This window comes from Syngnathus acus, chromosome 5, assembly GCF_901709675.1.
Source record: "Syngnathus acus chromosome 5, fSynAcu1.2, whole genome shotgun sequence".
NCBI lineage: Eukaryota > Metazoa > Chordata > Actinopteri > Syngnathiformes > Syngnathidae > Syngnathus > Syngnathus acus.
Window position 1 is genome coordinate 6,135,567 of NC_051091.1, and position 25,597 is coordinate 6,161,163.

The 25,597-nt window shown below is 42.5% G+C and overlaps 1 protein-coding gene and 1 long non-coding RNA gene across 6 annotated transcripts in view; one reads left to right on the forward strand and one right to left on the reverse strand.

Annotated features, from left to right (window-relative positions):
• Positions 1-25,597, forward strand: part of celf4 (CUGBP, Elav-like family member 4) — a 58,028-nt gene that overhangs the window by 14,545 nt on the left and 17,886 nt on the right. For all 5 annotated transcript variants that reach the window (XM_037253051.1, XM_037253055.1, XM_037253053.1 and 2 more), the window contains exon 2: positions 1,278-1,360. In XM_037253051.1, coding sequence (XP_037108946.1) covers positions 1,278-1,360 — 83 coding nt within the window. The remainder of the gene's footprint in view (positions 1-1,277; positions 1,361-25,597) is intronic.
• LOC119123728 lies at positions 1,240-24,778 on the reverse strand. Its single transcript, XR_005098126.1, has 3 exons — positions 24,658-24,778; positions 1,496-1,602; positions 1,240-1,351 (listed from the first exon to the last, which is right to left on the reverse strand). It is a non-coding gene; the product is annotated as an uncharacterized LOC119123728 (long non-coding RNA).

Consider the following 25,597-nt stretch of genomic DNA (forward strand, 5'->3'; position numbering starts at 1 on the left):
TTTTAAGTCTTTTTTTTATATCTTGTTTTATTTGTATATATTTCTATTTCTTTCCATGTCTACCTAATGTAATAAAAAGTACATGTGGGAGTTAAGTGTCTGTGTGAAAAGGATGCTCCCGTTTCCTTGGGGATGGCACATGCACGGTAGTTCTAACACGACAGGCCCGGAGAGGACGAGTAGGTTGCCGAGCTGTCGGCGGCCAACTCCCATTTCGCCTAATGAGTGAGAGGCCTGTTAATTAAAAACACAGACAAGAGCAGCTGCCTTAGGCAAGACCTGAGGTTAAAGACGAAGCCTCCGCAGGGGTAGCCGCAATGTCCACAGTTGCCTAAGCCAACAGGTTCAGCTAGAAAGGGGCGTTTGCAATGTTGTGGGAGTGAACACAGCCAACTTGACTTGCCCAGGCATGAAAATGAAGTTGCATAAGTATTAACACAAAGCAGATATTTGTCTGTCTACAACAATAGAAACCGTAGTGGGGAACCAGAATGAGCAATAAGAGGAGTCTGCTCAGTTCTTGATGGCTCAGAACAAATGTTTCTTCTTTTGTGTCTAATTGAATCATGTCACTATTGTCCATGGTGATGTTGGACATGTTTTATTTATTTGTCATCCCCATAAATAATTTCCCTAGATGTGGAGATTGACAGGCTGTCAGCCTTGCGGATAGTAGCGTGCTCCTCGCTGCCACAGCGAGGGAGAGGCTTCCACATTACCCACGGCTTCTTCTTCTGCTTCGCCTCCTGCGTCTCCATCTTCTTTCCACCCCCACATGTCAGCCCAGGTGGTAACAAACCCACGGACTCTGGGTTATCTAGGAACAACATATGGAGCCAAGAGTTGGACAAATGAAGAGTGGAAGAGAAAAGTGGGGGGGTGGGGGTTGTCAGAGAAAATGTCTATCTGTGTCACAGCAGCCTGAAGAGCGCGATGGGCGAACGGATAACTGGCAGCCGGGAAGCTCCGTCACATCTGACGTGTTTCTCAGGCAGAGGAGCTCTCGCGCAGCATATTGCACAAATCTGCAAGCCAGCAGATATCGGTCTTCTTAATTTCTCAGTGCAGACTTGACTGCGCTCACGCCAATATGAATGTTCCGTTTGTTCCGTTGCTGTTGTGCTCGGAAAATTCCATATTGCTGATTGGAATAATGGGGACAAGCATTTCTGTTGTTTTTGGCCATTTGCTGAAGGTTGCTGGAGCACACTCCTTCATCTCACTCTGTTTCTCTTTGTCGCCAGCTCTAATTATGTCTTCCTTTTGCTGTGTTTCAGGCTGTGCCTTCCTCACCTACTGTGCCAGGGAGTCCGCCCTGAAAGCCCAGAATGCATTGCATGAGCAGAAGACCCTCCCGGGGGTGAGTTACATGCGGGCCCAGAAGCAAAGACAAAGACAACACATAGTCAAGAAATGCCGGATTCATGGTGGCACTTGTGCATTCATTTTTCACATACAAATGCCTGACATTTATTTCAAATCAAAGGGGACTCACCATCTTTGCCACGCCTGTCACTTTGTGTTTATCACTGGCTGTGCACCAGACAAGAGCAGAGCCTTCCTCTCGCTTACCGTCCTACTGCTTCTCCCTCTCTCGTCACTCTGACAGTCACACACACATACACACATACACACACACACACGTACAACCCCACAGGGAGAAACCACACACAGCATCACATCATAGGCAAACTATTTATAGTCCTTCCTCCCGTTTGTGTAAATGAGTGCGCGTCCGCGTGTGTTGCTTCCAAGCAGCTGTGTGTGGGCGAGTGTGTGAGAGAAAGACAGGGGGGGGGTTAGAACCCAGCGGCTGCGTAGATGACGGCTATTTGTACATTTAAGTGTATGCTCCGCATCAGGCGCGTCATGGATGTAGCGTGTCTCCTCGACAGATGTTCACGTGCTGCAGATGTTAGCAGTCATGTATGACGCACATGAACGACATCTCTCATGAATGTTGAGCTGTCATCGGTGCGTGACAGTAGAAGGGATTTTTGACGCTGTCAAGGGAGGAGCTAGATGTTCAATTCAGTGGGGGGGATTAGATACAGTATATAGTATTATACATTTTATGTATGCATTTATTTCTTGTCAGTATGTGCATGGGTGGGACACATGCACATGCATCTTCTGTGGAAAGATGCAAGCCAAGTTTATACACAAGCGTGCACACTTGCACACGTGTGTGTCAGGAAGTTTTGATGCGTCTGTGTCAGGCCTGGCTTGCTTTGCTGTGTTCGTTTTTTAATGACGCCTCTAGGGAAGCTGACAGTCGCCGTGTTGAGCGCATAGCCTTTGATGTGAGTGATTATGACATCACAGACGTGCAGCGAGAAGAGCGGAGGAGTGGGGATCGGTGCTTTCAGCTTTTTTTTTCACTTCCCAATGGCATATTATTCAGAAAGAAACGGTAGGGGAGACCACCGACACATAGAGAGAGATTCAATATTTGGTCAAAACCAGGATGCAACTTTGCGTTCACGCATCTGTTGTGACTGATGTTTTGGCCTTTTTCATCATTGTTTGAGGGAAAATGTGTTTGTAGTTTATACCAACAGTCAATGTACAAATGATTTACAAATGTGCCGACGTGTTACACAGCATATAAATGTACGTGTGGATCAACCTGTACAGTCATTTGCAATCAACTTGGCTGCAGAGGCAAATGCTAATTAGCAACACTTTTGCCAGGAAAAGCACACTCTCAATTTTGTAATTGATCGAGGGTGAACTTAAAGTAAACAAGTAGAAAGCACTACTGTAGAAAACACAAGGGAAGGAAGCACTGAAGACTTCTGTGCCTTTGGTTAAAGGGTACTGCTGATAATAATGATAAAAAAAAAAGAGAGAAGTCAGTCCAGTATGCCATTAATACTGGTCAACTCCAGTCCGATAGGGGGCAGTAACTATTGTAAAATGTGTCGTCGTGCAGAATCTTAAAGGCAAACAAGCATAAAAATACAACCAAAAACCTAGGTGAAAGTAGCGAAGTTAGTACATAATTAGGATTTTGCAGAAGAAAGGCAGTAGGAAATCCTAATGGCACTCACTCTTACCCGGTTTTGTTTTTTTCTACCTTGTTTGTTTTCTCTGTCCCTCCAGCCTCCATCAATCCCCTCTCTCAGGCCAACATAACCAGAATCCTGCAAATGAAATCCCTTTCCTCCCCTTAAAGCTTCTTTCCCCTTCACTTCGCATCCTGATGCGCTTTTTATTATCAAAGTTGCTTTCCCAACCTTTATATTCAAAAAGTTTTCTGGAGTCTTCTTGCTGTGGCTGCCAGGTGAGCCGAGAGTAGGGGGGATTAGACCCACCTAGTGGAAATGGCCTCTAAGCACGGCTGTAGGCTGCCCGTGTAGCGCAGCACATAATACTGAAGACTCTGCGTTTGTGTGCGTGTGTATGTGTATGTATGTGTGTGTGTGTGTGTGTGTGCGTGTGTGTGTGCATGTGTGTGTGTGTGCCAGGTGATACTGAGGGTAAACAAGCAACAAAAAAAACAATCAGCCACTGAACTTCTAACGGCACACTCGAGTTTGAATTTTACATCCCTTCAAACTGGATGGATGGATGGATGGATGGATGGATGGATGGATGGATGGATGGATGGATGGATGGATGGATGGATGGATGGACGGATGGATGGATGGACGGATGGACGGATGGACGGATGGACGGCTCCTAACCACAATCCCACACGTGGTACACAAGAGGTGCACGCTTGTGATACAATAAATACTTTGTACTGTGACACAATGCAAACCACCGATGCCAATAACATGCACTCGCTCACTCACACACACCGCAAAGACTTCTCTTATAACAGTAATATAAATCTCTTCACAAACACTTTCATGGAACAACCTGATACTCATGGAAAGAGAGTGCAGAGAGAGAGAAAGAGAGTAATACAGAGTCGATCGACTCATACTGTAATCGTGAGCCCGACGAAAAGAAAATATGGAACACTGTGAATCAATGTGTCATTTCATACGGTGCACCCACATGCAATCAACACGCATGCAGTAGAGCACATACACTTTCTTGTTTTCAGCCCGGAGGCAAACATACTAGAAAAAAAGATGGGAAAGCAAAAAGCTTGATGTTGGTGAGGTGCCTCTGGAACCACTGATTGGTTCCTTCTTCGTCCAACACGACTCCTCCACATGCACCACCAGAAGCAGCCTTTCTTCCAGTTGAGATAATGCCAGCGAAAGAAATCTATGACATTGATTGGTTCTTGTGACCCAGTTTTATGGCAACATTGTCTCACCACCATCATTTTGGTCGATACTTGCCAGTCAGGTTTTGGTGGCACCAGATTGTGGTTTTTGTCCCAACCTTGTGTGTACAAGTTACACACTCCCAAATGTCAGAGTGGATTTGTGGCGCAGTGCGCAAGGGTCATAGCGGGGCGTCCACATGAAAAATGCCACAGGCCTCCGAGCTAAATCATCCATTCGCTCTCTCCCATCAACTATTCTAATCACCCTTCTCCAAAAGAAAACCGTTTGCCACACGGAACGCTCCAATTAATGAATCCAGCCCTTGACAGAACGTGGTAGTTGGAGTGATCGAAGAAACGTAGGCGGCCAAAAATACAACGAAGCCATTTTGGCATCCATAAGTATGTGCGCATTATTAAGAACACACATCATTTTACAGCCAAAGACCCGATGGGTAATTTATTACCAGTCAACAGTTACGAACGCTGCCAAGAGGGAATAAATAAACAATATCCAGTGTCCAAATAAAATCTGCGTTTTAAGAGGAGCACTATGTGGTGATGTTTCGATGCATCCATAAAATGCAATTGAAGAAAAAAAAGATAATGATTTTTAGTTGCTGCTTCCTCGGAGTATAGTCGGCGCTGCTGTCAATTCCTTCCTCCCTTTCCAACTTCTGAAAGCAGTCTTTGATTTTCTTCTTGTATCCACTGGTGGAATCTCCCTTTATTCTTTCATGTCTTCTTATCATCTGGTAGAGCAGTCAGCTTTGCCTTGTAGTGGTGTTGGGGATGATAATCCCTTGTCAATTGGTAAACTTGTGATGCCGTCCGTTTTTTGGGAGCGTTAACACCTTCCTTTCTCGGCTCGTAAGATTGGAGGGAGGTGAATTGATACTGGCGACCGCTGCCGACAACTGCCTTTGCTTTTATTGATGAGATATTCTTTTAATGTAGATCAGGCTTCAAACTTGCAAAAGAAAAATTACAAAATAATGTTTTAAATGTGCCATATATTTTTTATGACACAATCATCAGTTATAAGGAGTTTGAGATTGTATTTTTTAATTTGTTGGACTATTTTTATCAGTTTCATACTATAGTAGCCAATCTTATTTTCACAGCAGCTCTATAATGTCTCAGTGGTGTGTACATGGAATAGCTATGACCTCTACTTTGTACAACACCTCTGGGATGAATTGAAGCGCAGATGTGACGGGCCCCAAAAAACACAAACGCAGTTAGAACTGTCTCTTATGATCCGAAGGGGGGAATACATCCCTCAAGCCAAAATCATTCCTGATGTAAATCTGTAAGGAATGTGGCTTTATTGGGTTTATTTCTTGCTGTACTACTTGAACATTATTTATTGCATTTATGAGGCTAAGGAGCTTTGATAGCTTCTGCAATTTTTAACAACATTTTCTTTTTGGTCAAACCAGTCAACGCGGGAGGAAACGACGGAAATGCTTCAATCGTAGCGCCAAAGATTTGTACAGTATAGACGCCATCTTCTGTCATCTGAATGGCCTCATTGTGGTTGAGCTTTCGGCCTGATGTTACAACCTCCCATTACCAAGTGGAGTTTGAGCAGATTGTAATGAGAAAAATGAAGAAAAAGTCATACGTCTAGAGGCCAGCGGTTCTCTTTACAGTAGTCCGGCGGTACGACTCATTTCAAAAGTGGTGCGTTGTACCCTTTAGGCCTATGGATTGATGAGCCATATGCGACTTTATACACCTTTACACTACCGGGCTAGATTACTGTATGTGTAATGATATCATCGAGACAGTTTGTTTAATCTCATTAGGAGAGCAAAATGTGCAGTGTGGGCATGGACTCCCCAGTGTCGATTTTAAATGAGCAATTTATTCACGCTTTCTTATGTGGGGAGACTTCAACTGCAGTTGCATGTGTTTTGGGTTTTTATTTTCCCAACTCTGGCACTAAGAATCATTTTAATTGTTGTACATATAGCAAACACATGGAGTAGTTTCTCGTTAGAATAAATTATGTCACTTTTACTCTTTGGAATTAATGAACAAAATTGCCATGACACAAGAACTCCAAATTCTTTGTGCATTTGACAGCAGTGAAGAGTCGTGTTTATTGTTGTGTCTGGTTCATTTATTGTCCATGATAATGTCAAAGCAGAAATAATAGCCCAAAAAAAAAAAATAATAAATAAAATGTAATATTTCACACTCAAAATCTATTTTTTTCTCTTCAAACTGTGCTCTGTGGACCATGTTGAGTCCACCATCAATAAGTTTCTTTTCACGGGCTGTGATTCACATCTTGCCTCCTCTCCTGTCATCGATGCAGAGATGGGAAAGTTCTTTTATGCAATTTCAAGTAAGCTACACAGCTTGTTGTCCTTTGCATCCCCCATCAGTTTCTATCAGCCTTATTACCCTCCAGCGAGTTTTTTTCTCGAGTTAACAAATGAGGGATTGAAAGAGATGGTGCTATTATTAGTGTGAAATTAAAGTTCACTGTGAGTTGTCGACTATCGGCCTTTTTTTCCTCACCCATAGCATAAATAATTAAAATGTAATTTGCTTTAATGTACCTTATTGAGACAATTAACATTAGGTATCTCTTGTTTACCAAAATTGCTTTATAGACTTTTAGAATAAAGCAGATCAAGTGTTTTTAATCTGATGATAATGTGGCTTTGGTTCGACATTCAAAGTCTATTGCAGTGCTTTTTAAGTGCTGTGCTAGACGGCGACTATAAAAAAAAAAAATACTGTTCCAGTTTGAGCAAAGACTTCAATAACGAGAGCAGCGGAAAGAAAAATGATTGTGTCAGCTTAAAGAAAAATGGCAATTATCTATTGTACTGGGTTTTTTTTCTTTTCTTTTACTGTGACAGTCATGGCAAACAGTTTCCCAGTTACGAACAACTAAACTTGTCATGCTGTGCGAAAACAGCCAAAGGAGTAGTGAGAAGTTCAATCAGCATTCAAGCCATATTGTGCATTCTTCCTTCCCCATCACAATTTTACCGGTGATGCTGTAAAGCCATAACTTTATTTATTCTCGTGATTTGGCCATATCGGGTAATTAGCTGGATAGAGAAGAAAATGTTGCCCGGAAATCTCATTGCAGACGGCATTGTAGCAGCTGGTGAGCTTGTGGCCAGCAGATGTGATAATGACACAAAGCCAGCGTAGCGGGCCACAACTCGGGCAGCTTTTAATAATTGATGGCAAGCGAGGCCCCGCATTGGCCAGTAATTGCATTACAGGTCACTTCTCAATAGCAATTTGGGAAAGTTGTGCTGATGTGGGCTGGGTGGCGATCAATAGAAACTGTCCAGAGATGGTGTCTTTGCTCCAGTATCCTCTCACCACTCTTCTATGTTAAATGTCATTTATATTTTAAAACAGGGAAATAATTTTGACGTTGTGATGTAACAGATATCGTTTTATTTTTTTACAAGGGTGAAAATAAAGTAATAACCATTAGGGGGGAAAAAAAACAATTCTCATAAGAACTGATGTCATGTGTCTGGAATCCAGAGGCGTGTCTAGCCCATTTTTGGGGGCGATGAAGCACCCTTAAAGCAAATCCAAGCACCCCCAAAATTTTAGAAGTTCATGTTTTTTTTACTGTTTGTCTGCTTATTTACAAGCTAGAGACAAAATAGTACTTCCCTGTTGAATAGGGCAATAACCAGTCTAATGAAGATCCTCACCTCACCTCGACCCAGTGAACCAAGAGTTAATCCTCTGATGCTCTTCGAAGTGCGGTCTTGTGATGACCCGCAGCGTCACGAATGATGGCGTCTTTTTCTCCGTGACTTCTGAATTGTACGACTGGAGTGTCTTTTCCGCCGGTGAATGTTCCGCTGCATTTGATATCTCACCTGCTTTGGCATCTAAACTCTCACCTGCTAAATCTGCTCTCTTTCTCACCTCTCATCTCTTTCTCCCCCTCCCTCGGGTGTGATATGGTCGAGGAGAAGAGCAAAGCAGAGGAGACAGTAGATTTTACATGCTCCAAATACAGCCTGAACGTGTGTGGGCTGCTGTCATCCAAAGAGGAAAGGGACAGGGAAGTGTTCTCTTCTTTTGCGCCAGAGCATGAATACGCACGCATGCGCTGCCCGTGACCCGGCGTGTATTCATTGAGGCAAACAACGAAAAACACTCCTTCATCAAACGCTCTCTCTCCTTTTCGCTCTCACTTTCTGCCTTCGCAAATACCCCTTTGTCTGCGATGCCGTTTTTCTGTTCTCGCCTTTGTGTGCCCGTCTCTATTGCTGTATGCGTGGCTTCTTTGGCATGTGCTTGGTGGGGTGTGACAGCATTGAGAAGTCACCAAAGTGGTAAATGATGATAGGCCATCCATCATGTTTTATGGACTCTGTATGGTCCTGCTGTGGCGAGTGGCTGCACTGTGCAGGCTGTAACTCAGAACACTCCATCCCTCCATATAACCTGGCAGCAGCTCTGATGGGAGACTGTTTATGTGTGTGTGTGAGACACCTTGCTCTGACTAACCCTCCAGGGTGTGCGTGTCCTCCGTGTGTGAATCTTCGCTGGCCTCATGATTCGGGCCTCCATTCTATTATTATTCACCTGTCAAAGAGCTGAATGCATACCAACTGTCAGTGTGTCACATCTTCAATGTTCTTCTGCCTCCTTTTTTGAAAACAAGCAGCCATATTCACAGCATCTGTTGTTTTATACGGGAAGTGATTTGAGAAGGTCAAAGTTTGACGTTCTGTCTGCAACCATTATCAGTGTTACATTCATCAGGAGACAGACATGAGTGAAACACACCAGTGGTACATTGGACTAGTATTTGGTTAGAAGGCACAGGACAGTTTACCATGGTTTTTAAAGGTCAAGGTTTTCATAACCGCTGAAATCGTTGGTCACTAGGGTGGTAATGAGCCCTTGGAGGGGAGTGGTGAGGAGTTACAGGGAGATGACAGAAGAGCGCAACTCCTCAACTTGTCGATTTATGTGCATTGTCCTAAAAAAAAATACAATGCCAGAAGGTACTAGTTAGCCCCAAAGACAATGTGAGTAGCCCGCAGGACTGTTCTTAAAATAGCACACTGGTGATGGGACACTGGGAAATGGTTTTATTTACTCTTATTTCTAACGATGATATTTTAGAGCTATAATTTTAATACTGTGATATGGCAATGTTTTTGCTCACGGATATCCTCCCAAATCTAATATTGGCTCATGCCTTTTGGTCAGTATGAGAAAGTTGGTTTTAGGTTGCGTAATGCAGAAGAGTTGAATCCGTTTCTTTCTCTGCGAATGATCAGCTTCCAATACGTTTGCTTCTACTCTTTATTTTGATGTCCACATACAAGTCGGGCAAGTGAACAAGCAACCGGACCTCAATAACAATCTTTTAACAACAGTCCTTGAGCAAAGTATAAAATGATCATGACCACGCTGCGCTAATTTTAGTTTTAGGATTCTAACATTGGATTTACAAGTCTAGTGAATCAGCAACACGCAGCCGATTCTTTTGCTCTCTTGCTACCATTTCCCCTTTCACTTCACATCATCTCACTCTTGCATAATGTCCTCCTGTCATGCACCTTTCCATTCTTTTCTTTTGTCACCCTCACACATGAAAGAACAATCGCTCTGACTGGGTTCACTTCATCTCCCCGTCTCTCTCCCTGCACTGCCTCTCCTTGCCGGCACTCGCCCAGATCCAAAGGGAATCACACTGTCTGAACCAAATCTGCCACAAAAACAGTCGAATAATGTTTGTTTTATGTTCTGTTTTTTGTTTTTCCGACCTCGCCTTACCCTGGTTTTCAGCACGTGTGTGTTCCAACTCTTTCTTAATATCTGACAAGGGCCAGTGACACACGGCGAATGAAAATGTGCAGTTTCATTATGAAAATAGTGTCGAGAGAGGACATGGAGCGGCAGGCAAAGTTTGTCAGGGGAGGGTGCCGATAACATTTCTAGTATGTTCCGACAGCTTGTTAGCATACTTGTGAAGGCAGCGAGTCAACAGTATTTCCACCGAGGCTCCCTTGAAACTTTGAAAAAGGGATTCTTTACTGCCAGCCGGTTTTCAAATGAGTGAACAGCTGTGGCCAAAAACAAACAATACTCTCAAGAACCATTTCACTGGCAACATTCCAAACAATTAGCTCGCAGATTTCTTAGTAGGACCAATGCCAGTTGTATTTGAATATAAAGAAATATCCCAACCATTCACCTCATTTCGTATATTTAATTGTTCTATCAATCCACGAATAAATCAATTCAAAAATAGAATTAATGTCAACCAATCGATTCATTGGTGCAGGCAGCTGAGGAACATCTTTGCTCACGAGTCTATCTAATTTTTTGTTTTCAACTTGGGTAGCACATCCCGCACAAGCATCTTTATGAATGTCACACTTGGGAGGGGAAAATGATTACAGCTGCAAAGCAGACAAGGGGGCAGAACAGAAGAGGGGGGGTGGACCTTTGATGGATTATACCTATTTTGAAACAACCTTTAATAATGTTTTTGGACAGGATTCTAACAAGATCCTCTATTACAGGCAAGACTAAATGTTTTGTATCCAATTTTTAATTGAATTTGCCAATGATTGATGGTTAGAGTTGCATGAACCCAAACCTTTTATTTAAGGTTCCTACCAATTTTTCGTAGCTACATCAACTAACCCAATTATATGGACTACAGTGTGGCTAGCTGAAAAATAATATCAAGTACAAATCTTTACAATTTGGTGCAGCCTATTCCAGCTGAGAGATTCAGTTGTCAGCCAATCAGATGTAAACAAACAACCATTCGCACTCACATTCACACCTATTTTAAGTCTTTATTCACTAATGAGAAAACACATCCAAGCAAAGCACACAGCATTTATAATCCAAAATTGTCAACGTTTGTTTCGTTAAAAATAAGTGATGGCATTTGGCTTTCATCTTCGTTTGTGTCATTTGTGTTGTGTTGGCACCCGAATGGGGAAGAATGGTGGAGGTGTTGCCTAATGTGTTTGTTATAAACATAGTGAGATATAAATTTTGACAACAGGGAGTGGGACTATGTTTACAAAAAAAAAAAATCCGTATTAATACTGCAGTTCTGAGTTGAAATTTAATAAGTCTTGACCTGAGTCTTTTGAGTGCATGAGGGAGATCCTATAAAGCTACTCAGGTAAGCAACGACAAGGATGTGGTAGCGGTGTATTCTCAGTAGGTTGATGGAGATGTGATGCGTGCATTGTTGTGTTAGCCCTGAAGCACATTCAGTCCCAATTAGCAAGCACGCTCCACCGCAAGGTTGTCTTTGGCGGGGATCCATGCCGACCAATAATTCATTTACGGTTACACATCTTCCGGAGCGCTAAAGGACTTAAAGGTTGGGCAGGGCTCTTGCAGGGCCACTTAGTGGGAACATAAGTTGCATATATTTTCGCTTTAAATGGCTGCTGTGCAGAGCGATCCCTTTGCGCGCTAATAATTAAAATGTCTGCCTGTTCACCTTGCTACATTCTTAAATTCTAATCCTCGACTATTCCTGTTTATCTTTCTATTGATTCAAGGGACACCTTTAATAGGCTGGAAGTCAATGCTTTTGTCTTTTTGGAGTGGGTTTCCTATCGATCCTTCACAATTTGTCCTCTGTGCTCAAGATGGATGAAAAGAGACCTTAATCCCAAATAAGATATCAAAGTGGCAACCAGGGGCACAAATATTTGCACGAGTAAACCCGGGGGTTGGCGTAGTAGTTGTGGTCTCCCTTCTAAATCTGTCTTACAGAGAGTTTGTCACATAAAGTGCTTCGCGATGCTCCCGGATGCAAATAAAATTAGGCCCTATGTGGACACGCAGACCAAGTGTGAAACATCTGTATGGCGTAGTCGTCATTGCAGTTGGAAAAGGCTTGTTAAAGCTTCCCTAATCTCAAAGACATCTGCTTTTCCAACAAGTATAATTGTCTCCCTATGGATAATGTCTTTCTATACTTTAAGTAAGCTTTTCCCGCAGATGGCCCCTCTGTTTTTTTATGCGTTCTGTCTCGGTGACTGTCGCAACTCACGCAATCGACACAGTTGGTCTTTTATTTGTTGCCATCATCAAGTGTGCACCAGAACATTATTTTCTAAGAAGTAACAACCCATTCAAATAATCGTCAGGTAATTTGCGACGCGTACGTCGCAGTCTATTAAAACAACAATAGATAACCTTCCATGTGGGCGATGGAGGACGGTGGGAGACTTGCAAAAACAGATGTTCAGAAAACAAATATGTTTATAAATAAATGCTGGCATGTTCATTATAACTAGGCACAGGTTTGACACACCTGGAGGGGAGACAAGTCAACATTTGGCCGGTTTGCGGCTACTTTGGATGTTTTCTGAACAAACATTTCGGAAGGTATGCTTTCAATTTGCTGTGTGGAAGTGCGCCATCTTAAATACACTGAATAATAATAAAATAAATAAATAAATACAATAAAGTATATTAAATAAAATATTATTATATAAATAAGAAATATTAATTTTAAAAAAGGCAGGCAAAATTACTAGTTGGAATAATACTTATGTACTTGTGGTTATAAGTATTGTGACACATACAATCTACTCACTCAATTTATGCATCGTCAGCAATAATGACAACATATTTATATTTCTTCAAATATGCACTATATTGGTTTTCTTCTCTGGATCTCCCTCCATGAAGAATTACAAGGTATTGCTTATTCAAGTTTCAAAGTCAACTGCAGTAAACAATAAAGATATTTTTTAGGTCCCTGGGCCACTTGCTCCTGTCATCTCTGTATCTTTGTTGTCTCCCGTTTCCATGCATGGCATGCTGGAGACCAGCAAATGTGTTTCTTCCTTTTCTCACGAGATAGACCACAGAGAAAATCTGCCAGTGCTCCAAACACGAAAATGTTATATTTGGACACAGCCCAGATGTTGAGACTTGTGCTTGACTCTTGATAAATGGGCTTTTGTTATTTAATTAAACCTTTGAAAAGTTGTTTTGTTTTCTCTCTGTCGCTCTCAATTGTATGAGAAACAATTTCTCCCCCTCGGAAGTATCATGTAGACAGAAATGGACTCATCAACTGGAGGGTCTTGTTTGTTTTTTTACAAAAACAATATATGATAACCAGTTATAAGTCCCCCCACATCATTTTTAGGCTACACAAATAAGTGTGGTGATGAATTATGGATATGATCCTGGAGATAACATTGGCCCCCTAATTGCATGCCATCATTACTACGTTGAAACTAGTCCCCGTGTTCCCTTAATGTAATTACACATCCCTAATTGTCCCGTTATTAGCCTGCTTAATTATTCACAATAGCGAGCCTCTAATTGGCACAGGACCACAGCCTGTTGTCATTTAATCTCTGTCTTAAAGGTATATTTTGGCTTTACATTTGTTTCAAAATCAGGAGCATTCTGTTGGATGATGTCAACATTTCACTGAACTAATGACGATGACAGTGAACAGTTTGTGGCAGACACTTTTTTTTTGTCAGAGGAGATGGTTGTGCCCCAGAAATGTCAATGAAAAGCATGCTTGGATGCATTTGGTGTAGAAGAACTTGCGAGCGCTGACATCAAGCCCATCAAACACCTTAAGATGAACTATAACAGAGATGGTGAACCAACATCAGTACGCTGCCTTTGACCTCACAAATGTCAATTTGGATGGATGGACAAACACTAGCACACTGCTTGTAAAATTTTGCTTGCTATGTAGAATACATCCTTGATTTTTGAATTCATTGTGTGTGTTGTATTTGGTGCTAGCCAGGTGTTTCTTATTTTCTTCTGCACAATGAGGATGCACTGTTATCATTTTGAGACACCATTTTCTTTAGCGCTGCTACTCCATCACGCTTCTGCTATAATTTTCATACATTTTAGTAATCCCATCTCATCCACTCTTCCACAGTGTTTCACTCCTTCTTGTTTCCGTCAGACCTGACCCCCCCGCTCTAAAAATGTCTTCCCTTTTCTTGTTGCACTTCCTCTATCTCTCAGCTTCACTAAGCATTCACCTGTCCACCCCACACAGCATATCTCCCCACCTTTCCCCTTCATCCCTCCGCCGGTACCCCACCACACTGCATCCCATCAAGAGCTTCTTATCGTTCTTCCTTTCTGCATTTGCATCATTCTCACTTTTCACTCTCTCAAACTCTTTACTGACATAAAATTTTCTTTTTCGTTCTCATCTCTCTCTTTTTCGCTCTCTCTCTCTTTCTCTCTCTCTTTTTCTTTCTCTTTCTCTTTCCCTCTGTCTTTCTTTCTCTCTCTCTCTCGCTCTCTCTCCCTCCGAGGCGTTTAATTAGGCGTAGGGCTATGTGTCACAGAGAGCGAGGGATAGAGAGAAAGCGAAAGAGTTGCTATCTAGAGCAAGCAGAGCAGCCAGTATAGACTCTTGTCCTCTTCTCCTGTTCTTTTTTTTTTTTCTCCCTCCCCTCCCTTTGGCCTGGGCCAGCCATAATTACCATGCTCATTAGCAGAGGGAAGATGTGGGGGGGGGGGGGGACAATCGGGGGAGTTGGGGGAGGACAGGTGAGAAGGTTGGGGGATCATCTAACAGTGAATGTTCACGTAGGAGCTGAGTGGTTGACTAGGGAGTTGTCAATTAACTTGCTCTTTGGGATGTGCAAATAAAATCCTACAATGGCCCAAAATCTTTATATACGTATACTGATATACAAATTATTTGTAGTTTTTGAGCGAGTGAGTTTTCTTTTCATTTTGTCTCCGTAGACAATCCAAAATATGGTCCGGGGGCCATTTCCGGCCCACCATTCATTTTCTCGGAGCCCTCAGCATATACTAGAAAAACTAACATTTGACACCATTTGTTGACACCTATTGCTGTTGTGACACCCACAATTACTATGAATAAATTAGACAGAATACATCTTTTCTAGAGATGCAAAATAACTTTGTAATGCCTAAAAAATGACGTTTTTCACTTTCAAAAACAGCTTCCCTTAACTTTCTGCTGTCTGTGTCAAGGTCTAAAAATGGTCATTTTATGACCAATGACTCTTGCTTTAATTCTGAATGTCAACATTTACTCAGGGCAATAGCGGATCTATTCTCGTGTGATACGGGACTGTGAAAAACCCCAACCTGTTTGTTTCATTATTTTTAATGGGTGTTCAAAAGCCCCCAAAAAATGCGAAAATAGCTCTAATCTATAATTGCCTAACCCGAAAAGTCCATTCATCTTCATCATCACATCATGAGAGTGTTCATTAAAGGCCACAAACGCAGAAACAGTAAGTAAAAGTAGTTTTACATCCTGACATGCTGCGAGCTACACGACACAAGGTTATCTTCTGAGACTGGATTATTAGTTTTTTTGCCTAATGAGTTTGTCTTGCTTATGGAACACACAAGCACAATTTCAGCTCTCTAATTTCTCAGGGAAAATGTTGCGGTGGCAGGTGGGGATGATTCAGTGCTGATCTGCTCCCCATGCGAATAGACTGTCTAATCCTTCAGGTACTTGCCTGTTTGTTGACACTTAAGCGTTGTTAATGAGTGCTTGTAGAGAAAGAGGCGAGCGAGAGAAGCGCCGCAAAGTAGGACAGCCTCGATACCGTGCGATGTTACGTTTGCACGCGGCTTGCCAAATGCACATGTAGTTCTGGCTTGTGTCAAGTGTGCTGATGCACACACCTTACAAGCTTGCTCAGGCAAGGGGCCAAGAGAGCAGCTTCATGCGGCGAGAGCTCTTTGGCCGCTTAGCCCCCCCCCCCCCCCAACCCCCAACCCCTTGCATGGCTCACATTCCCCTTTTTCATTGTTTGGTATTTTTTAAAACATTTGGACTTCTCATTTTGACTGTTAACTTTGTCTTAGTCACGTATAAGGAAAAACTTCATGTGGCTCTTCTTTTTTTTCACATGTACTCATTATAATCCTTCTATTGGAAAGTCATCTTACACTCTGTTATATAGACTGTTGCAAGAATCACTGTGAAGGGTGAGGAAGAAAAAAAAAAAACGATCTGAGCCCTTAGGCTAATGACTTCTCAGAAGTCAGTCAATTAAGAGTGCAATCAGTGTGACACGATTGGAGGTGTTGGTTCAAGCTGCCCTGCCCCATGACTGATCCTGAACCACGACCCACGCAAAAAAGAACTCCTACGATTAAGAATTGTTGACTTGCAGCAGAAAGGCTCACTAAATTATCTCCAAAAGTCTCAATGGTCATCAGTTCATGGTAAAAGAAAATGTCTTTAAGTTCAGCACCGTTGCTCGTCTCCTCAGGACCGGCCTTCCTGTAAGAACGACTCGAAGAGCAGGCCACGGAATGCTCAATGAGTAGCGAAAAATATCTGCAGTGGGAGTTGAACAACCTAAGCCTTATTTCAGCACCCATCCCTCCTTTCTGATATAAAACTTGAGGTAAATAACTCATTAATTACCACTTAACACCACGTAATGATTTATTTCCGTCATCATGAATTATCATCCTGGCCACTGACATTAATGGGCACTGACTAGCGCAGTTTGGATGAGAAATTGCACAAAATGTGTCTTACTACAGGAAGGAGTATTCCCAGCTCTTTGGTTTTTATCGAGCGTTGGGAAGAACATAAATCTCCTGCAGCATTTACTTAAAGCGGATCAACTGAGATAGACAGTTTTCCTAGCATCACAGGAAAAAGGCTAGCGTAAAACTATATGGCAGAGTTGTAATTTTATCACATATGTAATATATACAGCGTATAAATCTCAGTCCACAGTTGTGGTATGTGCTCCACTTAATAGGATTACACCTGTCCTGGTGTGACACAGCTATTAACCCCACATCTCTGTTTCCTTCAATATCAGCAAAGACACGGCATTGATGCGTCACTTCCAATTATTGTGATTTTAATTACTATTTGAAAAAATATTGGCTTCTGCGTACACAGTGAATTCCTCCCTATGTGTGAGTTGGCCAGCGCTCGATCAGACGACATAACCTCTCGATCTGGTTTGATTTACCATGTCAGGGAAAAAAATCAAATCAGCCTATGACTTCAAGAGAAAGGACAAATATATCTCAGATTTGCCGGTAATCACAGGGCGTGTCCGCGAAAGTGAAAGTTGTCGTCAAGATATTTTGTTATGGTGCTCAGTCAATCACTCACACAACTGTTTCACGACCATCAACTGGCTTCTCTAAACTGTAAATGTGATACAGCACATGGCCCGATCTGCAACTATATAGCCAGTGGGGGTCAGTCGGTGCCACAGGGGGCGCCGCAGTGCTTTTTGTGCCCAGACTTGGCTCCCTCAGGGGAGTAGCAGGCTTTCACCACATGGGCCACCTCAACTTTATTAGATTAGACTGTGTGCCGCCTCTGGTTTGTAACTCCATTTTCCCAATGCTGCACATTTAAGAATAGATCAAGCTTGGTCCCAGGCCCACCCGTCACTGCCTAATTTCCCAGCAGCCTCAACTCCAGGATAAAAAGTTGACTTGACAGCAAGGAGGTAACTGTTAAGGAGAAAATGGAAATGGACCTTGCTCTTTCTTACCTGGTGGATTTTTGCATTTAAGTTAATTTCTTTGATTTTTTTTTTTTTTTATTTCTGCTACCTTAGGTCTTACTGGAGCTCTGTTATGACTTAGCAGATCTTCAGATTGGAACGTGACCTCCTCTCATCCACTTTAGTGAGACAGCAAGCTTAATGCGGCCCGGGACGGTGACATTCTGTTGAACCGAGAGTTCAAGCAGCCGGAGGTTGTATATCATTCAGCGCAACCTGTCGGCTAATCACAAATTACAGCCACCCTCTCCTAGGCCCGGATCCACTTCTCTCCGCAGGGAAGCGGGGGCCAAGGAGAAGAATACTAGCCCCTGCCAAGTGCCCCCCCTCCAACACCCACGACGGGGTGCTTATAAATCGGCATCCTCACAGATAGGTCAAGGTTTTGATTTGGTCGTGACCTTCGTCCATAAATCTGAATGATGTAGGCTGTTGGTTCAACTCGAAGATAGGACACACTTCCCTCGCTTTCCGTCTCCTTTGCTGACTCTTTCTCTCTCTCCTCCGCATGGCTTTTTAAGTTCCCGCCGCAGCCCCCGGTCCTACGAGGCTTTATAACAGGCTGGGAGCGAGCGAGCAAGAGAGAGAAAGAGAGCCAGAGATGGCGAGAGGGTGAAACAGGCAATCAATAAATCAATATGTTTTGCGCCACTAAGCTAGGGTAAGCTCACTCTCTCAAAGCTGCCGGTGCATGTACACACACACACACGCATACACTCACTTACCATTCCAGCAAATTTCTTTCAACACACACACAAACAAACAAATGAAAGCCCAGGACAGAATGTCCCTTGCCAAAAGACATTTTGTTGTTTTAGGGACTTGCTTTTTCTCTCTCGCTCTCGTTCTATTTCCTGTTTTGGATCATTAAGCCATTGATTTTTGTTTCAAGTGGTAAGTGGTGGTGCAAACCACCCCTGGGAGCTGGCTGAAAACCTCAACAGAGGAGTTTCTCGAGTTGTGACAGGCCAGTCCCAAGAGCCACCGGGTCCTCTTAACTCTGCAGTGGGGGGGGGAGATATTGCCAGAAATCAGTCATTTGGCCTCACTACTGTATTCCTCAGTCACTTGGGTTGTCTCTCAACTTGGATGGCTATAGATTTTTTTTCCCCCTACTCCCTTGTCTTGGCAGATGGGGAGAATTTTAAATGATGGCAAGAGTATAAATGGTCTGTTCTTATAGCCACTATGTGGATGATTTTTTAGGTATGTGGGGGTTGTGAGGGTCATGGAAGGGAGAAGCGAAGATACGGTGCCATGCAGTAGCAACTCTCGCTGGCCAACAGCCAGTAAGATATTACGGCCAGATATATCGTAACACAGATGGATGCACTCAGCCTAAAGAGGCTGACATATTGGCTAGCGCTGTCATAAGAATGACATAATACCGAGCCTGACAGGTAATGAAAATAAAGGCAGCGCCACTGCTGAGTTGCATAAGCGGCGTAACGTTGCCGTACAGACTAAAATATTGGCCCTGACGTGCGGGATGTCCTGCCTGTGCGGAAATTTCTCAGGGTGGTGGGATGTTTGAGGGGGTTGACATTTGGAAGTGGAAGTGAAACTGCATGCAACTCCCTAATGGCCTGAGCTGGAGTTAACATTATTTCAGTATATACGGCCCCTTCCAAAAGTATTGGAACGGTTGTTTTGGATGAAATTGGATGCTATTTATTTTTTGATTTGAAACCCAAATATCTGCTCCAATAAAAGCTGCTCCAATAATTTTGGAAGGGTCCGAACATTGTGCAGTACATCTTGTCTGTGAAAACATTTTATATATTCTATATATTTTTATTATATATATTTTATGTATTTCATCTTGTCCGTGAAAACATTTTATATAATTTTATTATATATTTTTTTATGTATTTTATATTTTTTACATATTCTTGTAGTTTTTTATATATTTATATTTTATATATTATTCTGGTGATATATAAGCGCCATTAAATGATTAGTTGGCTGAAATGTCTGTCACTGTCAACATTCAGCATAGGGAAGCATTTCTGTTTTTCAACGCCACTTGAATTTTTTTTTAACTGTGCAATTTATTGATATTTCTCCTTTGGGGGAAGTATTCCATGATTAATACCCCAGTTTTCATTAAACAAATTGAACTTTTGCATTATGTGGCAACTTCATATAGATATGTTACTCTGCATTTCATTTGAATGCATCTCAGCGATCCGCGCTGAATCGATATGCTCTCCCCTGTCGGAGAAAACGGGAATACAAATCCAGCCTGACAAGTTCTCCCTTGAGAAAGCACGCAATCATTCAAACGTGGAAAGTTGTAATTGTGCTTGCTGCTTTTATTTATTCTTGAACAGAATTAAATCCAGAATCACAAAGAAACTACTGTTACGTTTCATTCATATCAAGAAATGAAGCGATTTTTTTTTTTTTTTGCTTTCTTATATGGCTTGAAATTGGCTTCGGTTAAGAGTTGTAATAGCCAGTGAGATCGGATGCAAGACTTTTTCTGCCCTTGCAAAGATCATCCCCGATCATAAATGTTTTGTTAAAGATCCCTTTCACAATGTGAACTGAGCAATTATTATATATCTCTTTTTTTTTTTTTTTAATTCAGCTCCCAGCATCTTTCCCATTATATTTTAGCCCCCTTCATCATTTCTATTCATTCCCAGGCCCTCCTTTGAAATGAAATTCAGCAGGTGATCCCATACCGTTTCAATTTGAAGCAAGATTTCTTTCATTATCAATGAAATCACATTTCCCCCTCCTCCTCTTTCCCCTGGAATGAACCTCGTAGAGCGGCGACATCAAAACTCTTCCTCCACTCTTCTTGCCGTTCCTCTCATCCTCAACCCAACCTTCCACTTGCAGCAGGGCTGGAAATTAAAAAGAGCACATCACGCAAAAGATGAAAGCGAGAACGATGGAATACAATAAATGAGAGGGATGCATGTTTTCATGTCAATCCTCCTCATCTCGTTCACAACAGATTTAGCTTTGTGTTGACTCAGCGGGGTGCCTGTTGTAAAGACTGCCAAAGCACGAGATGGAAATCTTGTCATATCCGCCACTGTTTACTTCGTAATCATGGCAACAAACTGCCAAATATTGTGATGAAGTCGCTTAAACTGCATAGATTTGTAGTTAAGATGCTTCTGTTGATTTCACTTTAACTTCTAATACCCAACATAAAAAGTTTATGGAAACACAAACTTACATTGTAAGTTTGTAGTAATACATTTTTCTTTCTGCATTGAGAAAAACAATTAAGTTTGATGAATGTCAATGTGGTGGAATTGTTGTGTGCTGAGTAAAAATTGACAGCATGCAAAGACGTCACATTGTGCCGTGAGTCAGATTGATGGCTATCATATAAACTGCTTAACCCATTTATTTTTAGAACCAAATCAGCTGTTAAAAAGGTCGTTCTGCCCCCCCCCCCTCAGCTACAGATTTATGCCGCTATGTGATCTTGTCATGGTACTCTCCGCCTCCTTCAATCAATGTGCAATCTGATCTTCCGAAGGCTGTGGCCATCTTTGCCTTTTTTGGCGGTTCTGTTCCGTTTTCACGCTACGCTGGCTTTGCCTCGGCTTTCTTGAGCCTTCAGAACGATGATGTACATGCACGTCTCAAAGTGAAAACTGGAGCCTACCAAGTTCTAATGTTGCAATAGCAAGTTTGCGTTTATGGATGCAATTATTCACATGGTTAAGATGAATCGTGGTTGTTTTCTTCCGCTATTTTTGCATGTGCATGCGTTTTGAAGAATCTTTCCTAATGCACATTCCTTTCAAGTCGGCTTTTATCGTTTTGTAACTGTTCCGCATTACAGTTGAGCATCTCATGAATACTCTAGCGGCAATTGTGGGAAAAGCCTCTCATCATCTGTGATGGCTTCAGAGGAGAACAAAAGTTGTGCGAAGCTCAAAGTGGAAGCAGAGTTCACAATATGACAGTGCTGAACTTGTTTTTCTTTTTTTTTTTTCTTTTTTTAATTCATTAGATAAGTGAAAAGCAAAAAGCCAGTGATGGAACGCCAGTAAGAGCTGTGATTTATGTTCTGTGCTGGAAAGAGAAAAGTAGAATTTATGGCTTTCTCATCTGGTCTAATCTTCACTATATTCTGCAAAGCCCAGGCGATGCGGTGAGCTTAGAGGCTGAAAATTGTCCTCTGCTTTCGTTCTCCAGTTAGCTTTTCCTTTTTTCTTCTTCTTTCTCTTCCTCTCAATTACTAGCCAACTCTATCACATTTCGTCCTTGTAGTTTGTTCCCTTGCAAGTGTATCCTACATACGCTCCAGCACCTAGACGTACACACGCTGAGGTGCACACACACACACACACCCTGAAGCTTACGACTCCTGTAATCACACACGCGCAGGTGCGCTTTGCTCACGCACGCACACACAGAAAGTGCGAGCTTGCCGAGCCCCCTCAGCGACACCTTCATTCTCGCACCAATTTTCTCACACTTTTTCATTCTCTGCGTCTTTGCCTTTTTCTTTCTCTCGCCGCCTCGCTCGGCACCTCCGCCCTCATCCGCCTCCGCACATAGATCTTTTCTTTTTATAGTCGACGCTATAGGCCGGCAGAGTTGTTGATTGCGAGGTGCCGCACGTCTAATTATGTAACCATTGGCAATAAGGCTGTGTTGTTTGTGAGAGCGAGTGTGTTTTGCTCCACAGCCTATTTGTTTCTTAACCCACCACTCTCCTCCATTAGCTGTGTCTCTTCGAGTGCAACAGGGATCAAGCGATGGTCAGAGAGACACCTTTGCTCTGTTCTTAGCTAGCCGAGTCTGATGTCAATCATTTCCATGCATTTGAATTGAAACCAGACAATTCATCACTTTGTGTATTTAAAACAATATTCCCATGAATGCTCAATCAGGTTGTAAAATTGATTTTGTAATCAATCATCTCATCGGCTGTGTTGTTGAGCTACTTCCAGAAACCATCTTGATGAAGGAACAAGTAACGATCAGAGAAGTCGGACAGACAGACTTGCCTCCTTTTGTGATCTGGCGGTGTTTCCTTTTTATCCGCCTTTATGGAGACACACTGATGTGGGAGCAGCAGCATGGAGCGAGCAGCAGCATATGCAAGCAGGCCCACAATATAGCCATGGCTGCATTTTTCATTCACTGTTGCGCTGAGACAATGACACCTGAAGTACGTTATTTGTGTCGAGTCGACTGTATCATTTTGTTTTGAGCACAGTCAATGTAGAAAATTCTGCTTCACGGAGATAAGATGTTGGAAGTGGCAACGAGGTATTCATAAAAGTCTTTATTGTCTCATAAGCTAGCCTGGGGCCAAGAGTTGCCTTGAAAACGTAACTTAGTTACTGTACTCATTACTTGACTAAGTTTGTTATTTTATTAGCTACATTCAACAGATGCCGACAAATATTCACAAACCTTAAGTGAACTCTATTGAAAACACTAGTTGGTGACATCATTTGATGCTTTGACATTAATAATGTCATCTGATGCTTTGAATGGCGTCTTTGGAGGAATATGTGTCACATTCAGTTCATCGCCACGTCAAGTCTATCTGCTGTGTGATGAGGCGATGCCATTCCATTCGACACTTCTTGTGCATGGATAATAAAAAATAAAAAGTCTTGCCGTCTTGCACTAGTTGATTCCAGTTCCATTAGTCACATTAAGGCTCGTTTCTCTCTGCGCACTGCAGAGGTGCAGGGGGGGGGGGGGGGGTGCTCCAAATACTTCTGGGACTTGATTGGTTGCAGCACAGTGTTGCATTTTTATGAAAAGTGTTTACAATATAATTTTTTGTGTCAATCCTGCCTCAGACTGGTTAAGCTTTATCCCTCCATACATGGCAAACAGGGTTGCGCAATCATTATTTATCACAAGAAAAAAAAATACATGGATACTTCCTCACATAGTAGACCTAAAACATATTTCAAAACATTTACAACAGACTTAAAATACAAAAGCCAAGTAAGGATAACAATAAATTAATAGACAGTAGCTACTGTTTAAGAAGGGAGAGTAGCAGCAGCAGCAGTCAACTGCAGCATGTAAAACAGACAGAGCAAGTTGTGACAATAGCAGAGGAGGAATATTATGAAGGCAGCCCTCCTTGCTTCCCCAGAGACTTCCATGGAGTGCTTTCTCACTGTGATAATGAAATGACCTGGCCTGCACTGCTTCTCTCTCTCTCTGTCTCTCCCTCTCTCCCTCTCTTTCGCTCTCCCTCTCTCCCTCTCTTTCTTTCTCAAAAGCACACATCTTCTAGACAGTGGTGAAAATGAGACTATCCCACCCCCTGTCCAAAGCTTTGTAAAGCTTACTTTCATATTCTGTGAGTGTAACTGTGCAGTGTCCTGATGCAGTGATTCCTAACCACTGCTAGTGTGCCGGGAGACATCATCAGGAGTGCCATGGGGAATATTTGAAAGTATTTACTACAAAGGATGTATCTTTGTTTATCCATCCTTTAAATGTTCTTCTATGAGATAACAGAAGGTACCATTAACTTGTTGACATTCATACAACAGAATGTGTCATGGCTTCTTGTGAGTATGCCAGCTTTGTGTTTAATTCAAGTGGTCCACATTGGGTAATACATGTTACTATATATATATATAAAATATGGGATATGATCATCAACCAAAACAAAAAAATCAAATCAATTCTCAGAATAACACAAGTTCTTCTACAGAAATTCAACAAAGTTGTCGCTTGTTGCCGTGTTTTTAGATAATTGCGGTGGTTTGAACAGACTGAAGTCAATACAGCAGCAACACATAGATCAAGGACTTGGAATAATTGCTCCCCGTTTCAGGGCACAACGCATCGTCTATAATCCCGCATTGTTTGGAGTTAATCATCTGGGCCTCGCTGGCCCTACAAGGCTGATTCAGAAGAATGACTCACCAGTTTGATACAGTGCAGCAGACTGCATGCACACCATGTATTCCCTCAGCTTCTAGTTAGCAGAGAATCTGTGGCAGCGCCGAGGCAGAGCACTGTCATTGAGTTACGTAATCAACAGAGGAGCGAGACCAGCCCGTGTGCCTGTGTGCGTGCGTGCGTACGTGCGTTTGTGGACGCAGTTCTTTTTGAGCTGTCCATCAAGCGCCGCTCCAAGGCCGCTGGAACACAAGGCTGCTGAGTTGGACTTTCAGCAACAATGGAGCTCTGCCTGCCAGCCTGCCTGGCTGCCTTCCTTGCGTGCGTGTTGCCGGCACACCAGGCACATGCATGAATGAATAGGTCATACGATAAGTACTGCATATAAGTCGAGACGGCAGGAGAATGCGTGTGAGGTATGAGGCCGGCTGCCTGAGAGATGAGCCAATTTTCTTTCACATATAGGAATATCTACATATTGAATGTTTACATGGATTCTTGGAGACATGAGCCCGTTGTGATTTTCCACTCTCGTCCTATGTGCGTATAAGCATGCGTGTCACGTAAGCTTCTTTTGCATGTGCACATATGTTTGTGCATCTACGTGTGCATTTCCATCCTCACGCCAGCTTTAGGTTGCATGCTTCCAGTTGGTTCTGCTGCTCAATAGTGCCATCTGCCTTTGGCAAGCGCCACTGCAGTCGTCATCAAGGAACGATCAGTGCAAGTCAGCGTCCACTTTTAACAACTGTTTTGGGATCTGTTGTCCAGTGGGCTGGTGCTAATTCACCCTGCATTATGGGCTGGATGATAAAAGTGACCTTGAAGCAGTTTATGTTGCTGAGATAATGGCGGCGAGGCCGTGAAACACCACTCAGCTCTCGGTGGCAAAAGAAAATAATAGTTTAACCACTTGACATTGTTTTGAACTGTTTGTAAAACTTAATGAGCGCAGCACTGTAAG